Source organism: Danio aesculapii, chromosome 3, assembly GCF_903798145.1.
Source record: "Danio aesculapii chromosome 3, fDanAes4.1, whole genome shotgun sequence".
Taxonomy (NCBI): Eukaryota; Metazoa; Chordata; class Actinopteri; order Cypriniformes; family Danionidae; genus Danio; species Danio aesculapii.
Genome location: NC_079437.1, coordinates 39,564,766 through 39,592,750, shown reverse-complemented (window position 1 = coordinate 39,592,750; position 27,985 = coordinate 39,564,766). Strand labels below are relative to the sequence as shown.

Sequence of the window (27,985 nt, the reverse complement as noted above, 5' to 3'; positions counted from 1 at the left end):
ACAAGTGGTTATTTGAGTTACTGTTGCCTTTCTATCAGCTCAAACCTTTCTGGCCATTCTCCTCTGAGCTCTGGCATCAACAAGGCATTTGCATCCACAGAACTGCCGCTCACTGGTTATTTTCAGTTTTTTGGACCATTCTCTGTAAACCCTAGAGATGGTTGTGCTTGAAAATCCCTTTAGATCAGCAGTTTCTAAAATACTCAGACCAGCACGCCTGGCCTCAACAACCATGCCACGTTCAAAGTCACTTAAATCATCTTTCTTCATCTGCCATGTGATTGGCTGATTACAAATTTGCATTATTGAGCAGTTGAACAGGTGTACCTAATAAAATGGCAGTGAGTGTATGTTTTACAAACTCAGCAATATGTCTAGGACCAGTACAGATTACTTTTGTAAAACCAAAAACACACAGTAGCTATACTTTACTGCAGTTTCTGAGATGTACAATTAAGACTGAAAAGCACCAAGAACTTTGATACAAATTATGACCAGATGTAAATGTCATCATTTTAGCACCTTTATCATAATGATTTGTATGATTTGCATGATTTGCATGATTTGTAAACTGATATTTATATTTGCACATTATGATACAATACATCCAACAACCAACTCAATAATAAAACACTGACAGTACCAGTACGAGTGTACTAGTGTCGATTTCATACAAAAAACATGCACTTTCAAACCTGATTTCTAACGTTAGCATTTTTAGTTCAATTTTCAGGTTTTCAGATTGGTTTAAAATTGATGTCATGTAAACCTAAATCCTAACTGAACAAGCTACATTTGAAGCAAGAGTACATCATGAATATACAGTGCACACACCTATGGCAGACCCAACCATAAAACATGAAGGTTTTAACAAATTCACAAATAGTCCACTTTTATTCCTTCTCTTTATTTGGTCAGAAAACTTACTACTCTATTAAAAAATCCAATAATCACTGTATAATAAACCTTTACATTTGTGCAATCTCCATCAGTACTATTTATGCTAGAGCTCTTTAACTGCATATCCTGACACAATGTTCAACACTTCAAAATCACAGGTAGTGTGTCAATAAAAATCAGCACACTAAATGCACTCTGGCATGTTTTTTTTTTTTGAGTTGACCCGGTTCACAGGCTCTCAGGGGAGATAAAGGCCTGTTGAGTGATTACACGCCACACTAGCATTCATCCACTATACTTGTCCTTGATCACTTTAGCATGAAACAGATCTATACATGAATAATAAAGCCTGCAGAAGAACTAACACAGCCCTGATTGAATCCACGGTCAATGAGTGAGTTTAGATGTGTGCAATCGATATGCAAGAAGAGTGTGCAATCTTCAGCCATTCAGCTCTAGATAGTGTATTTTAATTACATTGATATTAATAGCTTATCTGCATTAGGTTCTTATTTAACATTTTTGCATCCACTTTTTACTTTTTTCTGCACATGATGACTGATTTTTACTTTCAAGGTTGCACTTCTGGTTACCCAATCAAAAATAACTAAAGAAAAACACTATATATAAAAATGTTGTGCTACAAATAATCCATATAGGTAGTAAAACTGAGTAAAGTGTAATTTTGGCTTTGTGTTTTATTTTAACAAACAAGTAAATCATGTTAGACTGTGTACATATCTGTGGCAAAAGCTCTTGTGAATTCATTGTTTTACTCCTCCAAATTGTCCTCATTGTCTTGCCTACACTTAAAAAAGATGTTTGCTACTTGTTAAAACTTATCTAAAATGAGCTGAAACAACAGAATTATGGAGATTTCTTTGGAAAACGTATGTTCAGTCTACTTAAATTAGTCATGTTAACTTAACGGATTTGATTTGGGACAACATGGAACTGTGAATTGTGTGGAACCCTGCATTTTTAACAATGTAAAGTAATATTCAATGTACATTCTTTTGGGGGTTATTCAAGATCTGATTGAAAGTATTTAGTTGATTCTAGTAAGCTGCCTTTAAACATTTTATGAATGAACTGAACTGAATAATGACTACTCATTGTACCCAGTTTTTAAAGCACTTGCAAAACATAATGGGACACAGAAAAAGGAACATATGTATTTAACCAATTCGAATTCCTTATTAGTGAAGGTTTCCTGTTCTTCTGCTGTTGTAGCCCATCCGCCTCAAGGTTTGACGTGTTGTGCATTCAGAGATGCTCTTCTGCATACCTCGGTTGTAACGAGTGGTTATTTGAGTCACTGTTGCCTTTCTATCAGCTCAAACCTGTCTGGCCATTGTCCTCTGATCTCTGGCATCAACAAGGCATTTGCGCTGATGGAACTGCCACTCACTGGATATTTTTTCTTTTTTGGCCCATTCTCTGTAAACCCTAGAGATGGTTGTGCCTGAAAATCCCAGTAGATCAGCAGTTTCTGAAATACTCAGACCAGCCTATCTGAACCATGCCACGTTCAGAGTCCATTAAATCACCTTTATTCCCCATTCTGATGCCCGGTTTGAACTGCAGCAGATCGTCTTGACCATGTCTACATGCCTAAATGCATTGAGTTGCTGCCATGTGATGGGCTGATTAGAAATTTGCGTTAACGAGCAGTTGGACAGGTGTACCTAATAAAGTGGCCGGTGAGTGTAGTTAAGACATTGTAAAATGTCGAATGTTGTTCTCTTCAATGAGCAGCCTCCATTTCTCAAAATAGTCAGGACAATCATAGACAATCGAATGATTAAAAGGTCAAAGCGGCTGGAAGTTAAAAATCATTAGCGCAATCTACATGCAGTAAATATGTGCAATCGTGGCTGCTGTAATTATCAGTGTGATGAGAGCAATCCTCTGAGGGGGTCTTAATGTCCTCGTGGACAGATCGGCCCGCTGCCCTGACAGACACCACGATGTAATCAACTCTAGACAGGACTCTCCGCGGGGAGCCACTGCATCTCATATATGGGAAGGGGTGAAAAAACACGCAAGCGCAGATTAGTAACAACACATCTGTCACTGCAGTACAGCGGCTAAGAGAAGGTGCACTTTGCTGCAGGTCACATCTAATACCCTTGATGGCATTTCGATTGTTTGTGTCAGTAATTATTGGAGTGAGTCTGGAAAACGTGCGATAAAAACGCATGACGGGGTCAGACTTACTGGTGACATCCAGGTAGGTGTGGACCTGAGCCTCTCCGGCTGAGTTTCTGGCGAAGCACTGGAAGATTCCGGCATCGCTGGGCTGCAGCTTTCTGACCTGAAGGCCCATGCTGGAGATGATCTTGTAGCGGGGGTTGTTGAGCTTATTGAGGGGCACAGCGTCTTTATACCACTCCAGCTTGGGCATAGGCACTCCTTGGGCAAGATAAAACAAAGCATGAGGGTCAGATGAAGGTAGGCATGGAACATTTGAGTAGAGCCTAAAACTGAATGTCAATTTAAAGCTTTTTAGTGCAACAAAAGATTACAGAGTGAAAACAACATTACATGATACATTAAAAGACCTGTGAAAGACCTGTAAATAATGAATATTCAATCTTTTAGATATCATTTAGGAACCCTTTCCTAAAATGTTCTTGATTTTTATATTATTTGTTTGGATCAAAACCCAATTTACATTAAATCAAATATCATAAAGGTGGCGCAGTAGGTAGTGCTGTCACCTCACAGCAAGAAGATCGCTGGTTCAAGGCTTGGCTGGGTCAGTTGGCGTTTCTGTGTGGAGTTTGCATGTTCTCCCTGCATTTGCGTTGGTTTCCTCCAGGTGCTCCGGTTTCCCCACAGTCTAAAGACATGTGGTACAGGTGAATTGGGAAGGCTAAATTGTCTGTGTGTGAGTAAGAGAGTGTGTATGGATTTTTCCCAGAGATGGGTTGGGGCTGGAAGGGCATCCGCTACGTAAAACATGTGCTGGATAAGTTGGCGGTTCATTCCGCTGTGGATTGACCCTGGATTGTGGATTGACCCTGAATTAATAAAGGGACTAAGCCGAAAAGAAAATGAATGAATGAGTGAATTAAATATCCTAAAGGGGTCTAAAAAGTTTTTTGGAAAATACTTTGCTTCTTTTCAGTCACATTTTTGCTCAAGTACCTAAAATGACCTATAAATATTATATTAATATTATTTTGATATTATATCAATATCTGAAAAACCAAACCAGGACATTGTTTGCAGCACAACCGATTAAGACAAGGGATGCTCCGATCAGGATTTTTGCAGCCGATACTGAGTACCCATTCTTTGTCATGCTGATCGGCTGATACCGAGCACCGATTCTAATGCTCTAAAGCTTTATAATGCATAAAGCACATTTTCTCTCTAAATATGATACTTATGTGGAGATCTCGCCTTACCTAAGATAAGGATGCAGCATATAATCCCTTAAAACATCTCGTTTAACCATTTAGGTATGAACATGTCGTGGCAGAAGCAGCTATAGAGAAAATAATATAACACAGAAATAACAATAGGCAATTTGTAAGAAAAATTACTAACAAAGCAATTTGAAAACATTAAATAAAGAAGAATTCAACATGTCTCAATCAAGAAAAAGTTTGGAGTGCATATTTGATGCATACTGTAAGAAGTTAAAATGCACACCTATGAATCAATAACTTTTTTTACTAAAACGAAACAGGCCTATAAACTACTGTTTATTGCAATAAGTATATTACAAGAAGTTATATTATTAAATGTTAATGAGTCGACGCCAGTGGTGTAGTGGTTAGTGCATCGAAACACGGCAACCTGAGTTCGATTTCAACTCGCGATCCCATACCGATCCTTCCCCTCTCTCTGCTCCCCACACTTTCCTGTCAATACTCTCTACTGTCCAATCTAAAAAAGGTGAAAACCCTGAAAAAAATAATTATAAAAAATTAAATGTTAATGAAAAAAATAATAAATTACATTTTTATTTATCTGATAACTCCAGTCATCTCTTAGTGAACTTGCATTATTGTCAAAAACAGAACTTTTAATTGTTTATATGTAAATATGTAAAAAGGCCTAAATACACACAAGACCATTAAAATATTTTACTCATCTCCAGCTATTGACAGCAGATTTCTCAATGAGAGAGAAGAAGGGATTTGCGCTTGTGATATCTTTACTGCTTTATTCATTTAACCTAACAAATGTAGGGCTTAGAACATCACTGTTCCTTACACGATCTGTTCTCTTGTTAATTCACCCTCGTCGCCATGATTTTCAGGCATTTTAACTTGTTTTTGGGAATCACAGAGCCACTATGAATATGTGGGAGACTCGCGGAGCTTCCAGGTCATAAGGTTGGATGAGACATACTGTACCCCCAATCATCATTTACCTCCTCATGTGTTGTGGCTGCTGTAGGCTATGTATAATATACAGGATCACACGTGCGTCTATATTTATATAGCATTATATATATATATATATATATATATATATATATATATATATATATATATATATATATATATATATATATATATATATATATATATATATATATATATATATATATATATATATATATTATTAGATATATTTATATATATATTTTTGGATTATTGGGTTGTGTTCTTTTATTTGGTTTGTATAACAAATTAAAGCTGTTTTTTGGAACCACATCTCATAGCCACAGCCATATCGCTCTTCTTACAGACAATCAGAAGTTATTTTTTTTATGTCCAAGTTGCTCTTAATTTGGATAATTCATCTTAAATCCTTTTTATGAAGCCTAATAAACTTTACTAGTTCCTATAAAGCTGCTTTGTAAAACCTAAAGTTGATATAAACCAAGGCTAGGTTAATCATTAATGCTAATACCAACTAGTGCTGCTGAGATTTGTCTAAAGCACCATTATATTGTATAAACGTTTAAGCTTCAATGAATAATTTTGCTAACATAAAATTACACAATGTTTATCCCCATTCTTCCCTTTGGAAGCGAGGGTCTGCGCGGACAGCGTTGGTATAAACACTCCTTATTATACACGCTCAAAGGTCTATTTTTGAACATGCTGGCTGCACCCTTTGTGGGATATTAAAAAAGATGAAGTGTCAAGTGGAAATGAGACGATCTGAGGTCTTAAGCCTCCAAACAGATTCAGCTAGCATGCTTCTAAGAATATTCTGGCAGCTTGGAAAAGTGGACTCTCGGGGGGGATGATTTAAGCAACAGCTGAAAAAGCTAACAGAGAAAATCATCACTCGCTGCGGCTCTCGTCTGCATCAAGAGAAGGCCACCAGATTGTATTATTCAAACTCATTTAGCGCTCTTTGCCTGTGGTTAACGACTGTGTCGAGCTTCGCTCAGCACCAAACAGACGCAGATTTTGCCGTGCAAATTTATTTCCGAGACGTATCAAAAGAGCGAGGGGCTCCGGGCATGTGTTATAGTCTTTTCCTTGATCCTTTCTAGCTGGAGACTTGTGATTCTGCTCTGGAGAGATATAACTTCTCAAAACAAAAGGATTCCTTTCAATCCAGCCACATAAAAAAAGTGAGAACGGTCCCAGAAGCAGCACATAAGAGAGGTAATGGATTGATTCCACTTTCCGCTCTTGAGGATACGGCGCAGTGACTCGCTTGTTTTTATTTCTCACAGCCCATCTGATGCTGAGGGATCATTTTTACCCCTCGCCGAAATTGCAGCTGAGCCGAGCATGAACCTCAACGGACAAATATCATAAGTACGGTTATAACAGTTGGGCCGATTTTCCATTTCGGCACTATTAGAAAGCTAGAGAATATTTCTGGCAGAAAACCAATACCATTTCATCGGCCATTTTTCCACTCTATAATGATAATGGTTTAAGCCCTTTCCCATCAACACCTCATATCTCACAGCTAATCGTAAACTCTTCGCCACTCGCCCAAAAGGCCGCCATTTGTCTTCCAGGAAGGGATGCTGACATCCTCTAAATGTACAGATTTTATAAATCACCCCCAAACAGACAGTCTTTGGGGTTGGTTAATAGACCCGCGTGGAGCTCATGGGAGTTTATTCACCAAGGAGAGAGTGTGATGTGAAAATTGCTATAAATACTTTTACGTAACTAAGATTACTGACTACAAAAGCTCTGGGTGCTCAGGGGGAGGTTGAGGTGTATTGTGTGCCTATTGTGTGTAAAGCATATTGGAGAGAATACTTATAATTCTGGAATCAATTGGGTTTAAGTCCTGCATGTTAAGCACTCACCTCGAGCTTGGCACTGGATATCCACGCTCTTCTCCACCTCTCCCATCATCTTCCTCCTGGGCTCGGCGGTGAAATAGGGCGCCTCTGCGAAAGCAAATCAGCTTATTTGAGAACACACTGATATTTCTCAACTGAACACAATAGAACAACGTTTTCCAGGGTATTGAAATTTATAAACGGCATCAGAAATAATCGAGCGATTCCGTCAGCGCAATACATTGTATTTTCTTAAAAATGGTATTTTCATTGAGCACAGATGGGCGTGCGGTAAAGTTAATCCATTTTCTGTAGCAAGTGAACATTTACTGGAGCGAAAGTAATGAATTCATAAACATTGTCAAAATTGAAATCCTCGGCTTCTGTGCTAAATGTGGTCACGTGTCTTTGGCAAACAGACATGTGGACTGAGAGCAGTGCTGGGCATGTTTCACTCACCTAATGCTCAACATCCTCGACTGTATTGTTCACTTCCTGCAGAGGCACAGATGGCCACTGAAACTTCATTTTTTCATAGCGCTGCAGTCTTACGTTATAGATTTCATGCTTATAAAACATCTGTTATGAGTTTGTAATGAGGTAAACCTGCTATTTATTATCTGCACATAATAGTGTAAACAGCTCTGAATTAATGTTGTTTTGTTTTAAAGGAACATTTCACCCATAAAATACATGATTTGCCTCAGCAGAAAATAAAGGCAGATATTAGGCAGAATGTTTAAACTACCCTTTTACACATGTAATCCATGCAGTAAATCTTAAGTTTTCTAAATTCATAACATCTGTTCCTAACATTACATTATCTATGTTTATGTCATATAACCACAAGCTTAATGGTCAGCTATTTGACAAATAAAAATCAATCAAAGTCATTTTAAACAATTGAGTGGAAATATTGCCCTTCATATTGCTTCAGGATAAATCTCAGCAAATTAAATATAGGTGCATACAAGTAGCTCAATGATCAAATGAATCCTACTCTAACATACTAATATAACTTTAAGTAGTAAATAACATGCATTAGCTGCAAATTAGGCCCTTTTTAGAGGGTCTGCCTCTTATATTTTGTATGAACAGATTGATGAATAACACATCTCCACTTCTTTCCACTTTAAAAAAATATGCAAAAGATGGATTTAAGTGATTTATATCTATGTTTGTAGATATTTAAGAAACATGCTAAGTGAACATTCTTGTTTATCTGAAAAACAATGCTGAAGTCAGATATTCTGCTTTAAAAATGTTCATTACGTGCTGGAACGTCTGTATTGTTTTGGTAATTTAACCTGTCCACTCTCAGTTTAGTTAAAAATATTTCAGCCATGTATTTCAGTCAGAAAGGCTCTCAAAGCATACATCCGTGACCGAAATGCGACCTCCGGTGGACAGTAGCAACCGAAATGAGATGCAGATTCAGAGTTCCACATGAGGTTATTAATTGGCAAATAATATAAATATTACGAGCATAAACATTAAGTGAGCAGGTTACATTGTAACCCCGTGTCCTAACAACACGCTACGTGATGAGATTTGCAGTGATAAGAAATGTGGCTGTTTGCACAAGACAAAACACCACAGAAATTTAAATCCAGCCATTTAGAAGCACCGAATAGTGCACTTACTGCACTCCAACGAAATGGTAAGGTTTATAATCTAATTAATACATATTAAACCTCTTTAACCTTATTAAATGTAGATGCTATATTATTGATATGTGTTGGGCACACTTCTCAAGTTCAATTTCAAATGGTTTATTTAATTTTCAAGATCTGAATTGAACTATCAGCTGCTGCTTTCAGTAGTATTGTAATAGGCATTCAAACTCACACTGTTAGCATTCACACTGAATAAAGCGTGAGGTGTACCTGAGGTAATCATTGTCAGTTTATTCTGTTGATCAGCTGCAAAAAATAGAAGCTGTTCCTAATATATCGATTTCTCCTTTTAATATAGAAAATAGTGCTTATATCGCATGCTGTTCCCTTTATTTAGAACATGGTTTAAATCGGCCTTCAATCAGACTTTAGGATCGACAGTTAGGCACACCGCTGTTGGTGTTATCAATCTGGCAACCTGCACTTGCATATGTTTTGAACCAGATGAGCAATACATAGTTTAACCACTGGGTGTCAAACTTACATACTGCACCTTTAAACATCTGAAGATATCCCAGTGAAGCAGCAATATCAAGGTTTTTCCCAAACTCACAAATACTTGCTAACATTTATTTACTAATTAGCTTATGAAGCTAATTAAAAATTTCCAAAAGAACTTTACTGATCCCTCGGGTTCTGAAAAACAACTAATTTTGTCTGTGCGAAATAACACAGCTATTGGAAAATTAAAGTGAAAACGTCAATCTGTGCAATAAAGTCTGCTGGGAAGGCTACACTCAGAGAAGCTGTCAATCACAGCGATCAATCACAACATCAAAGTGGTGTGTGTATAACACTCAATAACTTACTAGAAGCAAACATTCAAGAAAAAAAGCACACTTGAACATACATCAGCATTATTTAAAGCATAATTAACTTTCATGCAACCAATGGTGTGGATTTGGGGGTGGGCCTATCTGTCTGTCCAATGGCAGAAATGCCAAAAAATACACACTGCACCTTTAAGTGTTATCTATTGAAATAACACTGATTAGAAAATGCAGCTGAATAAAATGCAATCTTATCTAATTTATTACTTGAATCAGTTATTTAGCTGCTGCAATCAAGGACGTCGGAGGGGAAAAGCACATTTGTAGATTTATTTTCTATAAACTATTTGATACATCTTTTTAATAGTTCTAGAAGGAATAAATATCTTCTAATGTACAGCTTAAGAGAGACATTATTGTAGAGATTTACATTTATGGGACAGAACTATGACGCGTGTTTCTTCTGGAAAAAGCCTGTCGAGCGTCAAAACTCTGAAGCGCATCTTTTACATAAATAAGCAGACGAATACATGCATACTTAAAGATCTTTGTATATAATTCAGACCTAGAGACACTAAGCTGTTGAAGTATGTGCAGCGTAACACTGACAGCCCACATTCATCAATTCACATCCACTCAGACTAGTCCGGTGCAATATATTCCTGCGGCTATGGATCTGTCCGTCTATACATATGTATTGGACTTCACATGGAGCTCAGAGCACCTGTCAGGTGGACTCTCGAACGGACACCGATGTGAAGTGAAGAGAAGAGAAGGCATAAATATTTAATATGCTGTTTAACTCGATGGCTCTCTGCATTTAACTGTACAGGGACAAACTGTACTGCGTATAGCCCACTCAGTACATGTTAAATATATGCAAAGACAGGGAAAGCTGCCGGATTCAGCCTGACACATGCATTAATCAGAGCAAACGCTAAAGCTAAATCATTTTGGAACAGCTAATTGAGAAATTGAGATATTGTGTTGTATGCTGCTGTCTCTCGCTAAGAGACGAAGATAAATTTGGGCTAGGGATTCATTTCTAGCACAGCACGTGGTAAACAAGTGTTGCAGAAAATAATAATAATAATAATAATAATAAAGTATGCCTTACTTGTTCATTTACATACTAAAACAGTTATGCTATGTTGTAATGAAAGATAAAAAAATAAAATAAAAATAAATGGATGGATGAAGTAAATAAAAAAAAAATCAAAACAAACAAAGCAATGCATGAAAACTGTACATTTGGGTTATGAATTAACTTCTTGTGCAGCATGTGGTTAAAAAATGTTTCAGAAAATAAAAAAAAGGCCTTACTAATGTATTTGTTTCATTTACATAATAAAAAAATGATCCTACATAATAATATATTTTTTAAATTAATTAATTAATTTATAAATAAACTAAAAAACAAATAAATACATTTGAGCTATAAATTATTTTGTGGTACAGCCTGTTGTACTTAAATGTTGCAGAAAATAAAAGAAAAAAAATTAAATAAAATGATAATAATAATAATAATAATAATAATAATAATAATAATTATTATTATTATTCATTCATTCATTCATTTTCTTTTCGGCTTAGTCCCTTTAATAATCTGGGGTCGCCACAGCGGAATGAACTGCCAACTTATCCAGCATATTTTTTATGCAGCGGATGCCCTTCCAGGTGAACATCACTGGTAAACACCCAACACGGGGAGAACATGCAAACTTCACACAGAAATGCCAACTGACCCAGCCGAGGCTCAAACCAGCAACCTTCTTGCTGTGAGGTGAGAGCGCTACCCACTGCAACCTATAATAATAATAATAATAATAATAATAATAATAATAATAATAATAATAATAATAATAATTAAAGCTGCAAACATCGATGAAAGGGACCTTGCACCCGGGTTCACCCCTGCCCGGTGACCTTTGGATGACAGAGCACAATGGACTTTAATAATTTAAGTAGATAAATATCAAAAATCCTGACAATGTTAGCTATTTGTGTCATCGGAGGCCTCTTCGTCAAATGTGATAGGTGGGGCTGACGAGTCATTCTCCCACACCCACTTTCGATACCTATAAATTTTCACCACTTCTAATGCATGTGCAAAGTTTTGTGACCCTTTAAATCTAATTTATTCTAGAGCAGGGGTGCCCAAACTGGCTTCTGGAGGGCTGGTGTCCTGCATAGTTTAGCTCCAACTTGCTTCAGCAAACCTGCCTGCAAGTTTCTAGTAGCTTGATTAGTTGGTTCAGGTGTGTTTAATTGGGGTTGAAACTAAAATATACAGGACACCGGCCCTCCAGGACTGAGTTTGGGCACCCCTGTTCTAGAGAATAATAATAATAATAATAATAATAATAATAATAATAATAATAATAATAATAATAATAATAATAATAAATGGAGCAATTCCAATAGAGCCTACAGTACGCACCGTAGGTGTCGGTCCCTAATAATAAATAAATTATTTACAAATTAAAAAGGTGACGCAGTGGCACAGTGGGTAGCACTGTTGCCTCACAGCAAGAAGGTCGCTGGTTCAAGCCTCAGCTGGGTAAGTTGGCATTTCTGTGTGGAGTGCATGTTCTTCCCATGTTCCCATGGGTTTCCTCCAGGTGTTCCGGTTTCCCTCACAGTCTAAAGACATGCGCTATAGGTGAATTAGGTAAGCTAAATTGTCTGCAGTGTATGTATGAGTGTGAATGGAAGTGTACGAGTGTTTCCCAGTGATGGGCTGTGGCAGGGCATCTGCTGCGTAAGACATATGCTGGCAAAGTTGGCGGTTCTTTCTGCTGTGGCGACCCCAGATTAATGAAGGGATTAAGCTGAAAAGAAAATGAATGACTGAATAATTAATACAAATATATATTAAAAATAAATAAAACATAAAAAAACATTATTATTATTATTTTATTATTATTATACATAATAAAAGACTATATACATGATTAAATAAAAATTACAAAATATTAATAAGAGTTATCAAGTAATAATAATTGTTATCAATTAATTAAAATGGTTTTCGTTCTATTCTATTAATATAACATTACATTGATACTGTATAATGCACAGAGATGTTAGCAGAAGCATCTTTCTTCTTCTTCTAATGCACCGAGCTGTCCTAAAGATGCGATAACACCAACATTTATCTCCTTACTCGCCGCTATTTCAAAAGACTACAAATTATGTGCACTTTCTGTTATTAAGTAAATCAAATGACTTGGAAATGGGTCCGATGGCACTTCGGCTCTGTGTATTCAGGATGATCCTAATGTGCAGCATTACCTGGTGATATTCTCATAGAGCGCTGTGACCGATAGCTGTAATGCCTGAGGCTCTCCTAAAAGCTCTTAGCTCAGCTAATACAGTGTGTAATTTCAGGTTTTATGCGCAGTAATGTAGTGCTATATCTATCAGTGGGCTTTGCTGTTCATCACTCCCCACTGAGTGGAACCATTAAGACAGCGGATTTTCTCCACAGATGTACAGCTGTGAAAGCATTGTGTCGGAGAGAAGAAATGGAGCTTTTATTGGACAAGGTGTTTTACCTGTGATGGAGAGGAATGCTCTGGCTTCTGCTGGTTTTACGCTGCTGTCCAAGAGCAAGGCCTCACACACGTACATGCCTACGTCCGTACTCGTTGGGTTGATGATGGTCAGTCGTCGGCCAAAAGAGCCCACGCCGCTCGCCACTTCCACACCGTTTCTCCTCCACACCAAATTCAGCTTCTCAACCGGACTGTGTAACAAAATATCACTTTTTGAGAATTCTGCTGAATTCAAATTGTTAGTAGAGTGATGTTAACTATAGTTAGATATATACAGTATGAGTGACATATGTACAATTTTGTTGAAATTATGCAAATGAGTTAAAAGAAACAGCAGAAGCAATTTAAAAGATAGCAATTTAAAAAGTGAAAGTGAAGGCTTGTTACAAGATAAAACTAGATTTTTTTCTATTCATAAGCAAACTGTATTGAAGAAAACAAGACACACAGATAATGTCCTGGCAGTAAGTTAAAAGGTAGTTTTATTGTCATTTTTGTGTCAACTTTCTTTTATGTTTAAAGCAGTTTTTTTTCTTCTTAAAAAAGGTACATCCCAAAACAGAAAAAGTTTGAACAGTACAGAAAAACACAAATAAAATCAACAACAGTGATTTTTAAATTTACCATTGACTTGTATTTCATTGCAGACGATACAACAAACATTATTAAATGTGTTCTTCATTATTTTTATTGTTTTTTTTTTTATTTTGGTTATTGCAACACATTTCTTAAAATGTTAGAACAGTAAAGCATTTACCACTTTGAAAAGTCGCCATTCCTTTTCACAACACTTAAAAGATGTTTAGGGACTGAAGACACTAAGTGATGAAGTGTTGCCGGTGTAATTTTGTTCCATTCTTCCTGCAAACAAGTCTTAAGGTGGGCAACGGCCAGTCGTATTTTGCGCTTCAAAATGCACCACACATTCTCTGTTGGAGACAGGTGGGGCTGCAGACAGGACAGTCGAGTACCTGTATCCTCTTACTCTGCAGCCAGGACTTTGTAATATGTGTAGAATGTGGCTTTGCATTGTCTTGTTGAAATATATATATATGACATGATAGACCCCGGCCTTTGGACTTTGCTGGTAACAGTCTGGCTGATCCTTTTCTTCTTCTGGAGCACAGCGCTTCTGGACACTGTTAACATAGGGCTTCCTTTTGGCACAGTACAGCTTTAACTGGCAATTGTGGATGTAATTACATATTGTGGTACTTGGAAAAGCTTTGCCGAAGTAGTCCTGAGGTCATGTGGTGATACCGCTTATAGATGAATGAAGATTCTTTATGCAGTGCCACCTAAGGAATCGGAGATCACAGTCGTTAAGCTTAGGCTTATGCCCTTGTCCTTTACGCACTGAAATTCCTCCAGATTCCTTGAATCTTTTAATTATGCTATGCACTGTTGAAGGTTAAATGGCAAACTGGCGATCCTCTGCCCAACTTTGCTCCTATAGGACTAGACCTTTTCTTGGATGCTGCTTTTGTACCAAAGCATAATTACAATCACCTGTTGGCATCACCTGTGTCAAATCACATCATTATTTAACCAATTTACCTGATTACTAGCCAGAAACTGCTCCTTTTCCCCAACTTTATTTGGAATTTGTTGTAGGTCTGAATGACAGGAAAGGAAGTATATTTACATACGAAATTAAGTTGACCAGACAATATTTTGTGTTCATATTGTCTGCAATGAAATACAAGTCAATGTAAATTTGTAAATCACTACTTTCTTTTTTTATTTGCGTTTTCCATACTGTTCTAACTTTTTTTCTGATTTGGGGTTGTAGTAGAAACCAGACCGTAAATTCTGTTTTTTTTTCATCAGATTACTTTTTATCATCAAAACAATGACTAAACGGGAGATAATTTCACAAACGACTTGGAATGCAGGTGTAAATTCATGTTTATAAACAATAATCTGTCACATTTTATCACCTTGTTTTTGAAAGGTTACTATTTGCATATTCAGAAAGAATACTGCAAATGAATTAAAGTAATAATGCAACATAAGCAATGTGCACATTTATAATATAATTAAACTCTGCCACAAAACCATGATTACAGTTACAGTCTAACTGGACCATATTACCTGAGTGATTGTCCAGTTTTTTAGAGTGTTACTTTAACAACAGCTATATTAATGGCTTTGAAAGGAAGGTTAAATGGAGAACGACAGTGTGAATATTGATTGTTGTGAACCCGTTAGAGATGAATGAATATTAAATGAACTGTGGTGCTGCTGGGAACAGTGTGTGTCCATATAGCTGTACTCACCGTGCATTAGCTACACACTCCAGCGTGGCCTCGCTGATCCCAGCCACAACGGTCGTGTTTCGGGGTGGGATTACAATCACTGGAGCCACAGGGTCCGCCGGAGCCTCTGAATCTACCACGGGGACAAGGTTAAAACAAGAGTACTTTAGATTTATATTTGACTCTACAATTAATGTCATTTTAAAAAGTTACACAAGGTCTATAGTGCGCTTTCAGACACACCAAGAGAACCTCCAAGTGACCAGATCACCGAAAAATGAATATTATTAGCTGATTATTTGTCAACTGCCACTTTTTTGAGTGTCAAAAGCATATATGTACAGTATAGGAAAAAAAATTATACTTTAACTATTGCTTAGGGTTGAACAATATATAGTTTCAGCATCAATATGTGAGCATGTGCAATAGACACATCGCAGGATCTGTAATGTAGAGTCAGGATCACAGTTGACCAGGAGCCTACAGCCACAAAAAGCATGTGATTTATTGTGACACCTTGCATTAACCAAAAATTTACCAAAAATGTTATAATTTGCATGTGTTTTTGAGGTCTCTGACTAAGTATTCCAGTTAAGTGTTTGTCACAAGAATTTATATGTTTGTAAATTAAAAAAGATTAATAAAGACATACAGTGCTATTTTACATTTGATAACTTCAGTTTATGTGCCTGAATACTTTTAGACTCCCAGAAAGCTCTGTTTATTTTATTTGTATCTTTGCTACTGTATTCATCAATGCTTGTGATTGGTTTATTATATTTCATGCATATGTACTGGCCTACAAAAACATCCCAATTAATCTGAAATGACAAATTCTTTCCAAATACAACCATTCAAGTCATCTGGAATTGTACACAATGTCGCAGTATGTATCGCAGAAAAATACAATAACGCAGCCCTGCTATTGATAGTGCATTGAGGTCTTTTAAAGCCAAATGATACATTTATGCCTAATGTTACCAAGATTGTGGAATGTTACCTTCTGTATGCAAGTATGTTCAGGGTGCAAATTATGCATTGACATTGGGGGGCAAGTTCTTTGATTATGTTTGGTAATATGCCTCAGTGAACCAAAGTTAAATATTTAATTCAATTACATTAAACTTGTTATTATGTTTTCAGTGTTTTGAGGGATATTGAGTGGCTCTCAATGACATTTGTGATATTAAATAAACCTATTAATGGATGACCATGAAAGACTGCACATAGTTTACATTTTACTGTTTAACTTCCATGTGCAAGCAAGTGTATAATAAAATAAAAACTATACCTCTTGATTTGCCGCACTAAATTAATATATTTTGGCTCAAACATGCATTAAAAATGGTATGAACCATTATAGGGGTGGTCAAATGTATATTTAAGTTATCTATTATTTTAATTATGAATATTATTTAAGATACAAATCAACCAGCAACCACCCCCCCAACCCCCCCGCATACATCTTGTTTTGATGTCCTTCAGTCAAGTCAAGTCAAAGTCAAAGTTTATTTATAAAGCGCTTTTTAAGAACAACAAGTGCTTACCAAAGTGCTGTACACACTTACACCATTTAAAACAAAGGACAAATTCAACAGACACATGACTCTCATATGGTATTAAAAGCCAAAGAGTAAAAATGGGTTTTAAGACTTGATTTAAAAACAGAAAGGGTTGCAGCCTGCCTAACGTAGGGAGGCAAATTATTCCAATGTTTGGGGGCCACCACTGCAAAGGCACGGTCCCCCCTGGTTTTTAACCTTACGCGTGGAACAGCCAAAAGTAGCTGATCAGTACATCTAAGTGCCCTTGATGGAGTGTACAATTGGATTAATGAGGACAAGTATCTTGGTGCTAGTCCATTTAGGCATTTAAACACCAAAACTAAAATCTTAAAATGTATCCTAAACTGTACAGGAAGCCAATGAAGAGAAGCCAGTATAGGTGTAATGTGGTCCTGTTTGCGTGTCCCCGTCAGCAAATGTGCAGAAGCATTTTGCACCCTCTGCAGACGAGTAATGGAAGTATGGCTAATACCCACACAGAGGGCATTACAATAATCTAGTCGAGTCGAGATAAAAATATGTATCAGGGGGGATTAAGCATTAATTAGGGGGGTCTGACCAACCCAAACCCCCCTGTAATTCACACCCTGAGTATGTTACTGTATTCATGTAAATATACAGTATACTGTCTGTATATGCTTTTTCACTCAAATGTCAGCAGCTGTTGACTAAAAATAATTCAATAAAAGAGTTCACCAATTACTAAGATTCAGCTAAAATTGTCTTTAATATTACACTGAAGAAATAAAATGTCACCTAAACCTTAGAAGATTTTCAGTTTTAGGTGATCTAGTTTTTTAATTAGTCTGGTTTGATTGATCCAAAACTCCTACTAAAAGCCTCAACAGTCCCTGCAGGCACAGGACGTCAACATGACGTCATATTGACATTGCACCCCAACATCATGGGGATACTGGATTTTGTTTGTAAATGAAAATCAGGTTGACATCAGAACTCAACGTCAGGCCAACGTCAATGTCCAATGTCCAACCTAAAATTAACTAAATATCAACATCTAACCATGTTACAATTTGACATTGTGTGGACGTTACCACTATGACCACATGATTTCAGATGTTGGACTTTGGTCACTTTATAACACAACCTAAAATCAACCAAATATCAACACAAGTTGACATCATTATTGGACGTCAAAGTAATGTTGTCCCTAGACGCTGGCTAGACATTGATTTTTGGCCAACCTGACATCATGACCTAAATCTAACCTAATATTAAATGTCTTATAATGTTGTATGCCTGCTAGGGTTTGACTGGCTTAGGAAGGTTTTTCTTTCAGCAATGATTCTGAATGCATCCGCTTGTTTACATTAGTCATCAATTACACATGTCTCAAATATGAATGCATTTACCTAATAACATAAAACAACAGTTTTGACATTAGGGATCTATCAGCGGGATCTACACTAAATCTGCCCAGCATGCGTTACGGCATTTCCACTCTGAAAAAAACAAAAGCCAGAGCTCTCTTTATGTTTTATGCTTGCCTGACGCCGAATGTTTTGAATAATGAATCTTTTGGCAGTCGTCCTGTAACATGCTCCAAACAGTGGGATTTCTCTCCTCCCCCTCCTCCGGGCTGTTATGCGAAATCATTCTTGCATGAAAATATGCTTTTTACATTTTTAAAATGACCCAAGCACGTCTCCCGTCTAATAGTGAAAAATTAAATACTGCCTATTAAATCAGCTTCATTCTTTCCAGAGGAAAATTAAGAGAATATCTAAAATATTGAAATGATATGATAATGAGGATTTAAATAACTAAGGCGAATGCCAGAATCGGGCCCTTTGATGTCGAATTTGACGAAATGCATGAAGGAGCTGCTGCACTTTCTGTCAAGAAATTGGAACTCGTCAGTTACTTCACGCAACGCTGTCTTAAAATGGACGGGCCGCTCCAATTACAGATCGCATCGGATGTGACTTATTAAATATGTCAAGAAGCATACAGAGACCATAACCACATATTCAGGACGGAGGGAACCAAATGTAATAGCTTAATTGAAAAATTGGCCGAGCTTTAATCTGAATATTGTCAGTGACCTTTAATATTCACAAAAAGAATATTAAAGGTCACTGCTAAAGATTGCATTTCGCTTTATGATTTATGTTTGCACTTTGGGCTACATCTCCAGCAAATATTACCATGCTGCAGGGCTGAAATATTTCTCGACAGACAAGGCAAACTTTCTCTTTACAATATACAAACAAAGTGTGGACCAACCCAAATATTTCACTGAGGTGAAAACACCGAAAGCGCCATGCGGTATTCTCACATATGTAATGCTAATTCAAGCTAAATCTCGAACACAGTGTAAACAGGAACGCAGTTCGTGTAAGTAAACCTCCAGCGGGCTTTCCTGTTGATAACAGCCGAGACTGAAACAGATTGCATGGAGCACATGGGCCTCCCTCCCTCCCTCTGTATTTGCAGATGGGGCAACTCTTTGCAATACATTAAGATATTATTGGAAGACTCATATTTGCTTTTGGAGCAGCGAGAGTGAAAATCATGCGGTGTGATCATGTGTGAGGCGTGAAGTGTGTTTCTAGGGATCCTGCGATTGCTTACTTCTGCTTCAGTGAGTACGTTGCCTCACCTGTGGCCATGGGAGGCAATAATCTGACCAAATTCATCAGGGATGGGGTAAACAACGCAATTCCCCTTCTTTTACCACGTGGCCACCATTGGACAAATGAGCCAGATGCCAGTTTCTACTTTCAAGGCATTTGGGGTCTTCAACTTCATCTTTTATCTATGTAAATTATATTAGTCTGTGAATATTAAGTTATGTTATCTGCTTTTTTCATTCTTATTTTATGCTTATCTCAGCTGAGACTCATATAATTGTATTATGGCGGTTCTTGGACTGCAGAATCTTTTTGTTGAATAGCTTGCTATGGGATTCTTGTGATGAAAAGAAAATATTTTATACAAAATAATGCTGTTTTGACTTGCACAGTATTATTTATCCTGTATCAAATACTTTCTTCATATGGAAGTAAATGTATATTTTCTATTTTGGATTCTTCGAAATATCATATTTTGTGTTCAGCAGAAGATATGCACCCATGAAGGTTTGGAAAAAGGTTTAGGGTGACTAAATGATGAAATAATGATAATCATGATCATTTACTTTTTTTGTTGACTTTGATATGTACTGGACCTAATCAGAACCGATTTTGGTTTCAGTTTGATTTTACTGCCACTTACACCAAAGGCCTGAGCTCTAAACTAAAATCAGAGGCACAGGTAGTAAATGACTGGACATGTGCTTTTATATATGATAGAGCAACCCAGTAACTCACAAGAAATAAAACTGCTGCCCGTGTAATAAAACTTCTACCCGTGTACGTAATGTACATTCAGCTTGCAAATGTGTTTTTGCGATACTTAGTTTGTCTTCAAGGTGTTAGCACTGAACCAGGCCATTGTTTGTTTCATAGTTAAAAAAAGAAATGGAGAGACGGAACAACAACAACACTAAAGAAGACAATCAGAACAGACACAATGTCCGAAATCGCATACTTCCATACTACTGTATATACTGAGTCATTCCATGAAACTGGTGGGTAGTGAGTTAAACGGGGGGACACGCACAAATCATAAAATATTTACAAAAAAATATAAAATGTATAAAATAAATATTTATATGGAAATGGAAACACATATAAATCTCAAAACATTAAAACTTTGGGAGGAAAAAGGTAACTTATTTGATGTTATTTTAGGCGCAAATGCAATGTTAGTCAGCACAGACATGTGAAATGTGTTATGTAATAAAAAGTATTAAAAAAAAGAACGTTACTCTTTGATAATAATTATTTATAATATATCATGTTAGCAAGAACCCTTGAATTAATTACTTTAAGCTATGGAAACACATTTTAGGACATTTTTGTGCCTCATGCAGCTCATCAAATGCTACGGACACAAATGGCACCCGTTTCATAGAATGACTCTACTATGTGAAAAACTGTATGTGAGCTGAGTAGTACAGTATGCACAACGTAATAGCATTGAAAAACAGTAGACAAAAGGTCCCTGGATGATGAAATTGTTCAGTGCACATCGAATGGACACTTACTATGCCGTGAGGTCACAGGAGGAAATTTATGAATGGGAGTGAAGTGACAACTGATACAGGCCAGTCATGTGATTATGACAAATGGCAGATGCAGTATGTATGAATTTCATTCACATTACCCACATTCATGCTATGTAGAATATACCTTTCTATTGTCATGAAGTCAACTCAAGCTGTATGCGAGTTTAGATGCAGCTAATAAGTTGACAAGCGTATGTGTGGAAAGGGGAATAGTGGATATCATTACGTTTTTATCAGTTACTTTCATGAAAATGCACAAACACTTTATTGAATGAACAAGTTATTGAATGATACATACAATGTTATGTATGCTTAATACTATTCTGTGAAAATGTAATATTTACAGTATATTGAAATCTACTACGTACTCCATCCTTAGTTTGGGATGGTCATTTTTGAGAAAATGCTTCTGACGGTGAGGAAAGCAAGGACACCGATATAGCCTCGGAAAACTTTTTTTTACAGATATCTCATTTTGCATGCTAGCTTTATCAAATTTGAAACATAATTCACGAAACACTTGGCTTTCAAGGCATATTTTTTCTAGGACATTACATTAATGTTTTCCTGTGTTTGTATATGGAAAAACAATTACACAATACAATTTTTTTTTCTCTTGACTTCATAATGTTTAACTATTTATATTTTTGAGCATGACACCTCCCCTTTTACCATACTAAAGTGTCTTCTTTCCAATGATACCTAATTTGTGTTTGTAGCGTACTGGGGTCAAGAACTGATACCATTTAAAGTAAGGTAGGTGTAAATCCCCAAAAGTGAGTTTAAACAGGATATGGAGTAAGTCTGTTAATCTTGCCTATTACCAAAAATCATTTTTAAATACATTTACATTTGCATTTGGTCATTTAGCAGACTTGCAATTGCGAAGGCGATTCAACACGAAGAGCCAATACACACAAGAAGTGCTAATTATGTGAAGTGCTAAATGCAGTTCTGCTTTGTTTACAGCGGTAACCCAGGAAACACTAAATCATTGCTGTTCATAATCGCCACCTACTGGCACAGAGTGAATTTGTTTAGTTTCCATAATGTTAAACAAAATGAGCACAGACAAAGCCTTACTTTGTTTGTGTAACTTAATTAAGGGTTTGTTTTAACAATTCAGTTTATATTTGTTATATTTTAATTTCACAAGGAAACATGCAGCAATATCCTAATAAACGGATACAATTTATTGTAAAATGTCTTCAGTCTCATAAGAAAATGTGGCTATTTAGAATTTTAATATTATATTTAGTTAGGTGGAGATCATGAATTATGTTGCCAGAGGTACGTATGTCTGCATATCCTCTTTAAAATAAACAGCTTTTCTTTTCTAGATTGCTTTTCAAACCACTTGGGTTTAGGGATGAGGGTGGGTTGGATTTAGAGATAGGGGTGGGTGGGTGGGTCAACAGAAAGCTGGCCTGGTCAGCTAAAGTGTATATTGCGCCCTCTAGTGGATTTATGCAATAAGAGGACGCGCAAGAGAAATTTGACATAATCAAAAAGCATACACAGCAGCCTCTGGTGGACTGGCAAAAACAAAAACTGAGCAGACATACCTCCAGTTACGTATTTTGCTGTCCCCAGAAATGTAGACCTGGGTACATATCCGTAATGAGCCAGGGTTGTATATGTTGCTATGTTTTATACACACACACACATACATATACATATATATATATATATATATATATATATATATATATATATATATATATATATATATATATATATATATATATATATATATATATGTTTTTATAAATACATTTTTATAATTACAATTATTGTTAAATTTAAAGTAACAAAAAAGTCATTCTTTAATGTCATCCACCATGGTTTTGTGGCTAGTTTTAAGAGTATTATTGTGTGAGTATTATTGTTTAGGCACATTATTATATATGTATTCATTTGCCACTGGTATCACAAAAAAAAACACCTAAAAACATTACTAATTTCAGAGTGAATTACCATTTTAAAGAGGAAGCTGAATGTGGAATGGGTATATTATGAAAACCTACGACAATCTGCAATCCTCAGCATTCATTATGACTTCATTAAACTGCTTGTAAATCAAATATCGTTTTTATGAACACCAAAAGCCTGATGCTTGTTGTCCATAGAGCAGAAAAAACCATTCAATGAAATGTAGTTATAAACAAAAACAAGAGACCAGAGCCTTGTGTTAAGCTTGAAATGGAGGTCTTACAAGATAAAAACAGACATTTACAAGATAAAAACAGACATTTTCCACTCTGGGGTCTGCAACTTAGTTTTCTAAGATATCTTACCATGTGATCCACGGTACCTCTTGTTCGCTTGTCCGGCAGCAAGGCAAAGAAAAAAAAAGGACAAATACCAGCCAAAATAGTGAATTCACAGTATGCATGTATGAAAATGAACAGTGTGATTCACACAAGTAAGGAATGTAATTGCATTTAACATTAAAACACTGACAGGTAGACCTGGGCGATCTCAATGATTATTTTCCATATTGAACGATAACGATATATATTTCGATATAAGTTGTAAATAATTTGGTACATCTCTAATTTCAACACCCTTTTAGATTTCCATTGTTGCACATTTTTTGATGTGTGATTGGCTCTTAGATCAATATAGTATAAAAAAAGTCCAGAGCTTGTCATTGTTATTGGCATAAATTTTATCACAATGCGATATGATAGCGTTTATCGGCCCAGCCCTATTGGCAGGTTTACAAGTGATACTCCAGCACCAGTACAGGAATGTTTCCTACTTGTATGAATCAAATGAATCGTATATGGGTGTTTTTACTACTATAGGTAACTGTGTCCTTATGACAGAGTCTTTTTGGTTAATATCGTCTAAATACAGTACTCCTTTTTCAAATGTTCATAAAGCATGTCTAATATCCTCCACAAGATATAATGTGTTAATTATCATTCTGTGTTCAAAAATAATGACAATGACAATAATATTTTGTCAGTTTTGGAATAAGAATACTCAACTTCTGTGTCTTTTCACAAGTATTTTTTCTAGCTTGTACAATTTAGCCATAATTAAGCTAGCATTATCATACTAAAAATAATGAAATGGTTTGTTTATTTTACTTTCTCTTTGGATAATTATGGTTTTAAACCTAATGATAATTTTAAAAAAAATAAATAACCTTTTTTGTTTCAATTGGCAACATAAGTCATCAAAAAAGTAGCAAAATAAATTATAGCGCTGTAAAAAAACTTTTAATGTGACCAAAGTTCAAATCTCCTGGAACACAAATAAGTTCCCAAAGTTGCAAAAACCCCCATATGCAGTTTGGACAAACTAAGCAATTACTGAAATGTGAAAATGAGATCATAATATATTCAAAACAAGATTTATAAGGCTCCACAGTGCACAATGACAATCTACAGCCGCTTCTATATTTGGAGCTGTTTTTACATTTTACAGCAGCGCATCAACCCTGAGACTCAAACAAAGATAATGTTCAAGTACATGACCTGCAGTTAATTGCAGTTGAAATGTGAAGGAACATGCCAGAACAGCCTTCTCAAGGCTGGAGAGAATTGGGCTGAGACGATAAATAGCAGAAGGGGTGAAGATGTCCTTGTTTTCCTCCCCTAAATCTGTCGTCGCCTTAATTTACACAATGCCTAATGAATTCTTATGAAGCGTGAAAAAAGGTGGTCTGATACCCAACTACACACGCACACACACATAAAAAAACGAAAGAGAATAGGACAGCTGGCAGATTGACAGGCAAAAAAAAAGACACTAAAGCTATAAAATATTCAGCGATTCAGGGACTGGGGAAACTTCAAGGCACACGTAGGAGTTTCTTTAGAAGGTATTGTTATACAAATAAGGCTGTGGAATATAGCTGAGGAAATATAAGGAAATATGCGCATTTGTAGATAATGCCTGGGAGACAAATATTTGCTTTGTTTTAGAATGGAAGGTTTAGTATGGATGCCGGATTAAGCATGCTGGCGTATAAGAGGAAGATGGAGGCAAACGGTGGGTGATCCACCGGCACACTGTGTGATTTCCAGAACTGGCACCTGTGAACTGGAGGCCAGATTGACATGGGGGAACCTGAGGGTCTATTTAATGAATCAGTGCCAGTATGGCAAGCTGTTTCAACATTTATTTTACCATTTCACGAGTTCACACTTGCAATAGTTTCAGAATAAAGCGTATTTGGCGTGCTGTCCGGGGAGAGGGCTCTGAGCTCGGGGAAGACACCCAAACTCCAGTTATTCCCCTTATCAGGAAACAGAGAGGAATTGGGATTCGAGCGAAGTATCTAGCCCGGCCCCAGAATGCTCCCCCCAGGATTGTAATGTTTAAGAGGTGAGGTAACGGGGTGGTGGAGGGATGCTAAAGTCGTAAGATGCTGCAGGTAAGACAGCTTTGGTATATATAGGGGTTTGGTCAAGAACTGATTGGATAATAGAATAATTGTCAATGACGTATTTGATACTGAAACTTCTGCGTGTGCTCCTCCCGAAATTTGTTTATAAAACATCACTTAGTCTAAATCTAATATGTGAGCCTGGACCACTTAATTTGCTTGGTTATATTTGTAGGAATAGCCAACAATGCAGTAATGAGTTGACATGATCAATTTTATTTTACAATTTTAAGAAAAGATAATTTTTCATGAAGACATTTAGCAAATGTCCTACTGTAAATATATCAAAACAAAATTCCTGATTAGTAAAATGCATTGCTAAGAACTTAGTTAGGACTATTTAAAAAGGGATTTTCTGAAATATTTAAGTTTTTCTGAAACCTCAGATCCCAGATTTTTGAATAGCTGTATCTCGGCCAAAAATTTACTTAACAAACAATACACCAATAGAAAGCTTAAATAAACTGTGCCAGTATACATTTTCATGCTAGTACTTTTATATTTTTGATAGACTGCTAATATATATTTCATTAACAGAAACATAATAATGTCTCATCATATGATAGTAAACTGCTTTTTTTATGTTATTATCAGACATTTTTTTGCTATTTCTGTGCAGAATATTGTAAAAAATCTGCGGATTCATGTGTAATGCAACTTGCAACTTAATATGTTGAATAAAAAAATTATAAATTTTTAACTTTTATTTAATGTTTCAATGCAAATCTTATTAGATTCATTTAATTGGTAAACAAATCAAATCTCTCCTATAATATATCTACCATATCTACTTAAAGACAGAAATTATTACTTTACAAACTGCATTGTAAGTAAATCATATGAACAATTACATAAGTCAATAATAATACTGAAAATGCGCAAATTTATAGATTATGCTATATTACAAGCTAAAAGAATGATAGCTCTTAGCTGGAAAAGGCCTGATCCACCATCTGTTGGAACTTGGATTAATGCCATGTCACAATGTATGGCCATGGAAAAAGTAACATTTTATTAAAAACAAAATGGATGTATATGAAGAAATATGGAAGCCGTTTAATTACTACATTGACAACAATAATATTGATCATTTATTACAAGAGGTCTAACTAAGTATAGTGTTTTTTTATTTATTTTTGTGTGTTTTGTTTTGTTGGATAATGTGACTTATGTGTAAAATACAGCAATGTATATATGGTTTTTGGTACCTAACAATATTTGTTTTGCAATAACATTGTCTCTTGTAAGAGAATTCTGTGTAATTCTATAGGGGAGAAGAGAGTGATGTTTTTTTTGTTGGGGTGGGAAATAATCGCAACCAAATGGAATTGTGTTTTCTTTTTGTTACCCGTCTTGCATAATCAAAAACAATAAAAACATTGTTAAAAAAAATTATAATAATAATACTGAAAATAATATAAAACTGAATAAATATAATGTTACATACATTTACACACAACTGAATAAATAGACAGTAGACTTTGTTCATAGAAAAAATAAAAAATTGATAAAAAAAATCCACTGTGCATTTATAAAGGTGTGCTTTACACAGGTGAGTGGGCTTGACAAACCACCTGTAGAAACACTCTTCACTTAAAAACTCTCCCTTACTCTAGCACCTAATTCTCTGAGGACTAACAGTTTCTTTGTATAATCTATCATGCACACTTCCTGTGTGTACTCTTCGGGTTGATTTGCTAAATGTCTCCTCAATTGTAAGTTGCCTTGTACAAACGCATCTGCCAAATGACTAGTACAAAAATACTAAGCATTAGCACACAATGGATACATCCAAGCATCTAAGTATCTAAAAACACTAGTAGCATGAATTGTTAAAATGGCTTGCCATAGCCCCGGTGTCAGACAGGAGGTTTATTTGCAGGCCTGCTCAATAATTGATGCTATATGAGGTATTATTCTTAATAAATATTACGAATAACGGAAGACAGCATTTGAAATCTGGTCGTGCCCTCGGACAGATGCAGCCCCCAGAAAAAGGAAGAAGCGAATGGCGATGCAGGATTTTGCGTCTGTGACCTCATCGACACCTCATGCTGACAGCTGATGTGCCGCTCCTGATTTTAAGTGCTGTTTTCAGCCTGCCAGTTGTGTTGAGGTGAACTGCTGGCAGGTGTTAGTCGGTGAATAAAGGCACACAAGGCGTTCAGTCCTCACGGACTTGTTCTGCTTGTGCCCTGTCACTTGTTTTGCCAGGTAAGGAGGGGGGGTGATGGGGACAGTCCAGTCCAGTGGTTTGGTCGCCCCCTGAGGCCCTGGAGGCAGAGGAAGGCTCTCAGGTCCTATTTAGAGAGGCGCCACATAAATGGATTGGAACAGAATCAGTGTCCCAGATTGATCCATATTCATTGTTAGTGTGTTTGGCATGTCTTCATGGAGAGAGCCTGCCGTGGCCTTCACTGCCTGTTTCTCACATCTAACCCCAGAGGCCGCGTGCTTACACGTTCAGAGTGCCATGTCCAAACAGGACAGTCTTCCGAGGAAGTA

The 27,985-nt window shown here is 36.4% G+C and overlaps 1 protein-coding gene across 1 annotated transcript in view; it reads right to left on the bottom strand.

Moving 5' to 3' along the window:
• The window catches only part of sdk1a (sidekick cell adhesion molecule 1a), a 637,737-nt gene that overhangs the window by 217,538 nt on the left and 392,214 nt on the right, over nt 1–27,985 (bottom strand). Inside the window, exons 6-9 of the mRNA XM_056453953.1 lie at nt 15,406–15,517; nt 13,127–13,317; nt 7,151–7,234; nt 3,121–3,315 (exon numbers count right to left, since the gene is read on the bottom strand). Coding sequence (XP_056309928.1) covers nt 3,121–3,315; nt 7,151–7,234; nt 13,127–13,317; nt 15,406–15,517 — 582 coding nt within the window. The remainder of the gene's footprint in view (nt 1–3,120; nt 3,316–7,150; nt 7,235–13,126; nt 13,318–15,405; nt 15,518–27,985) is intronic.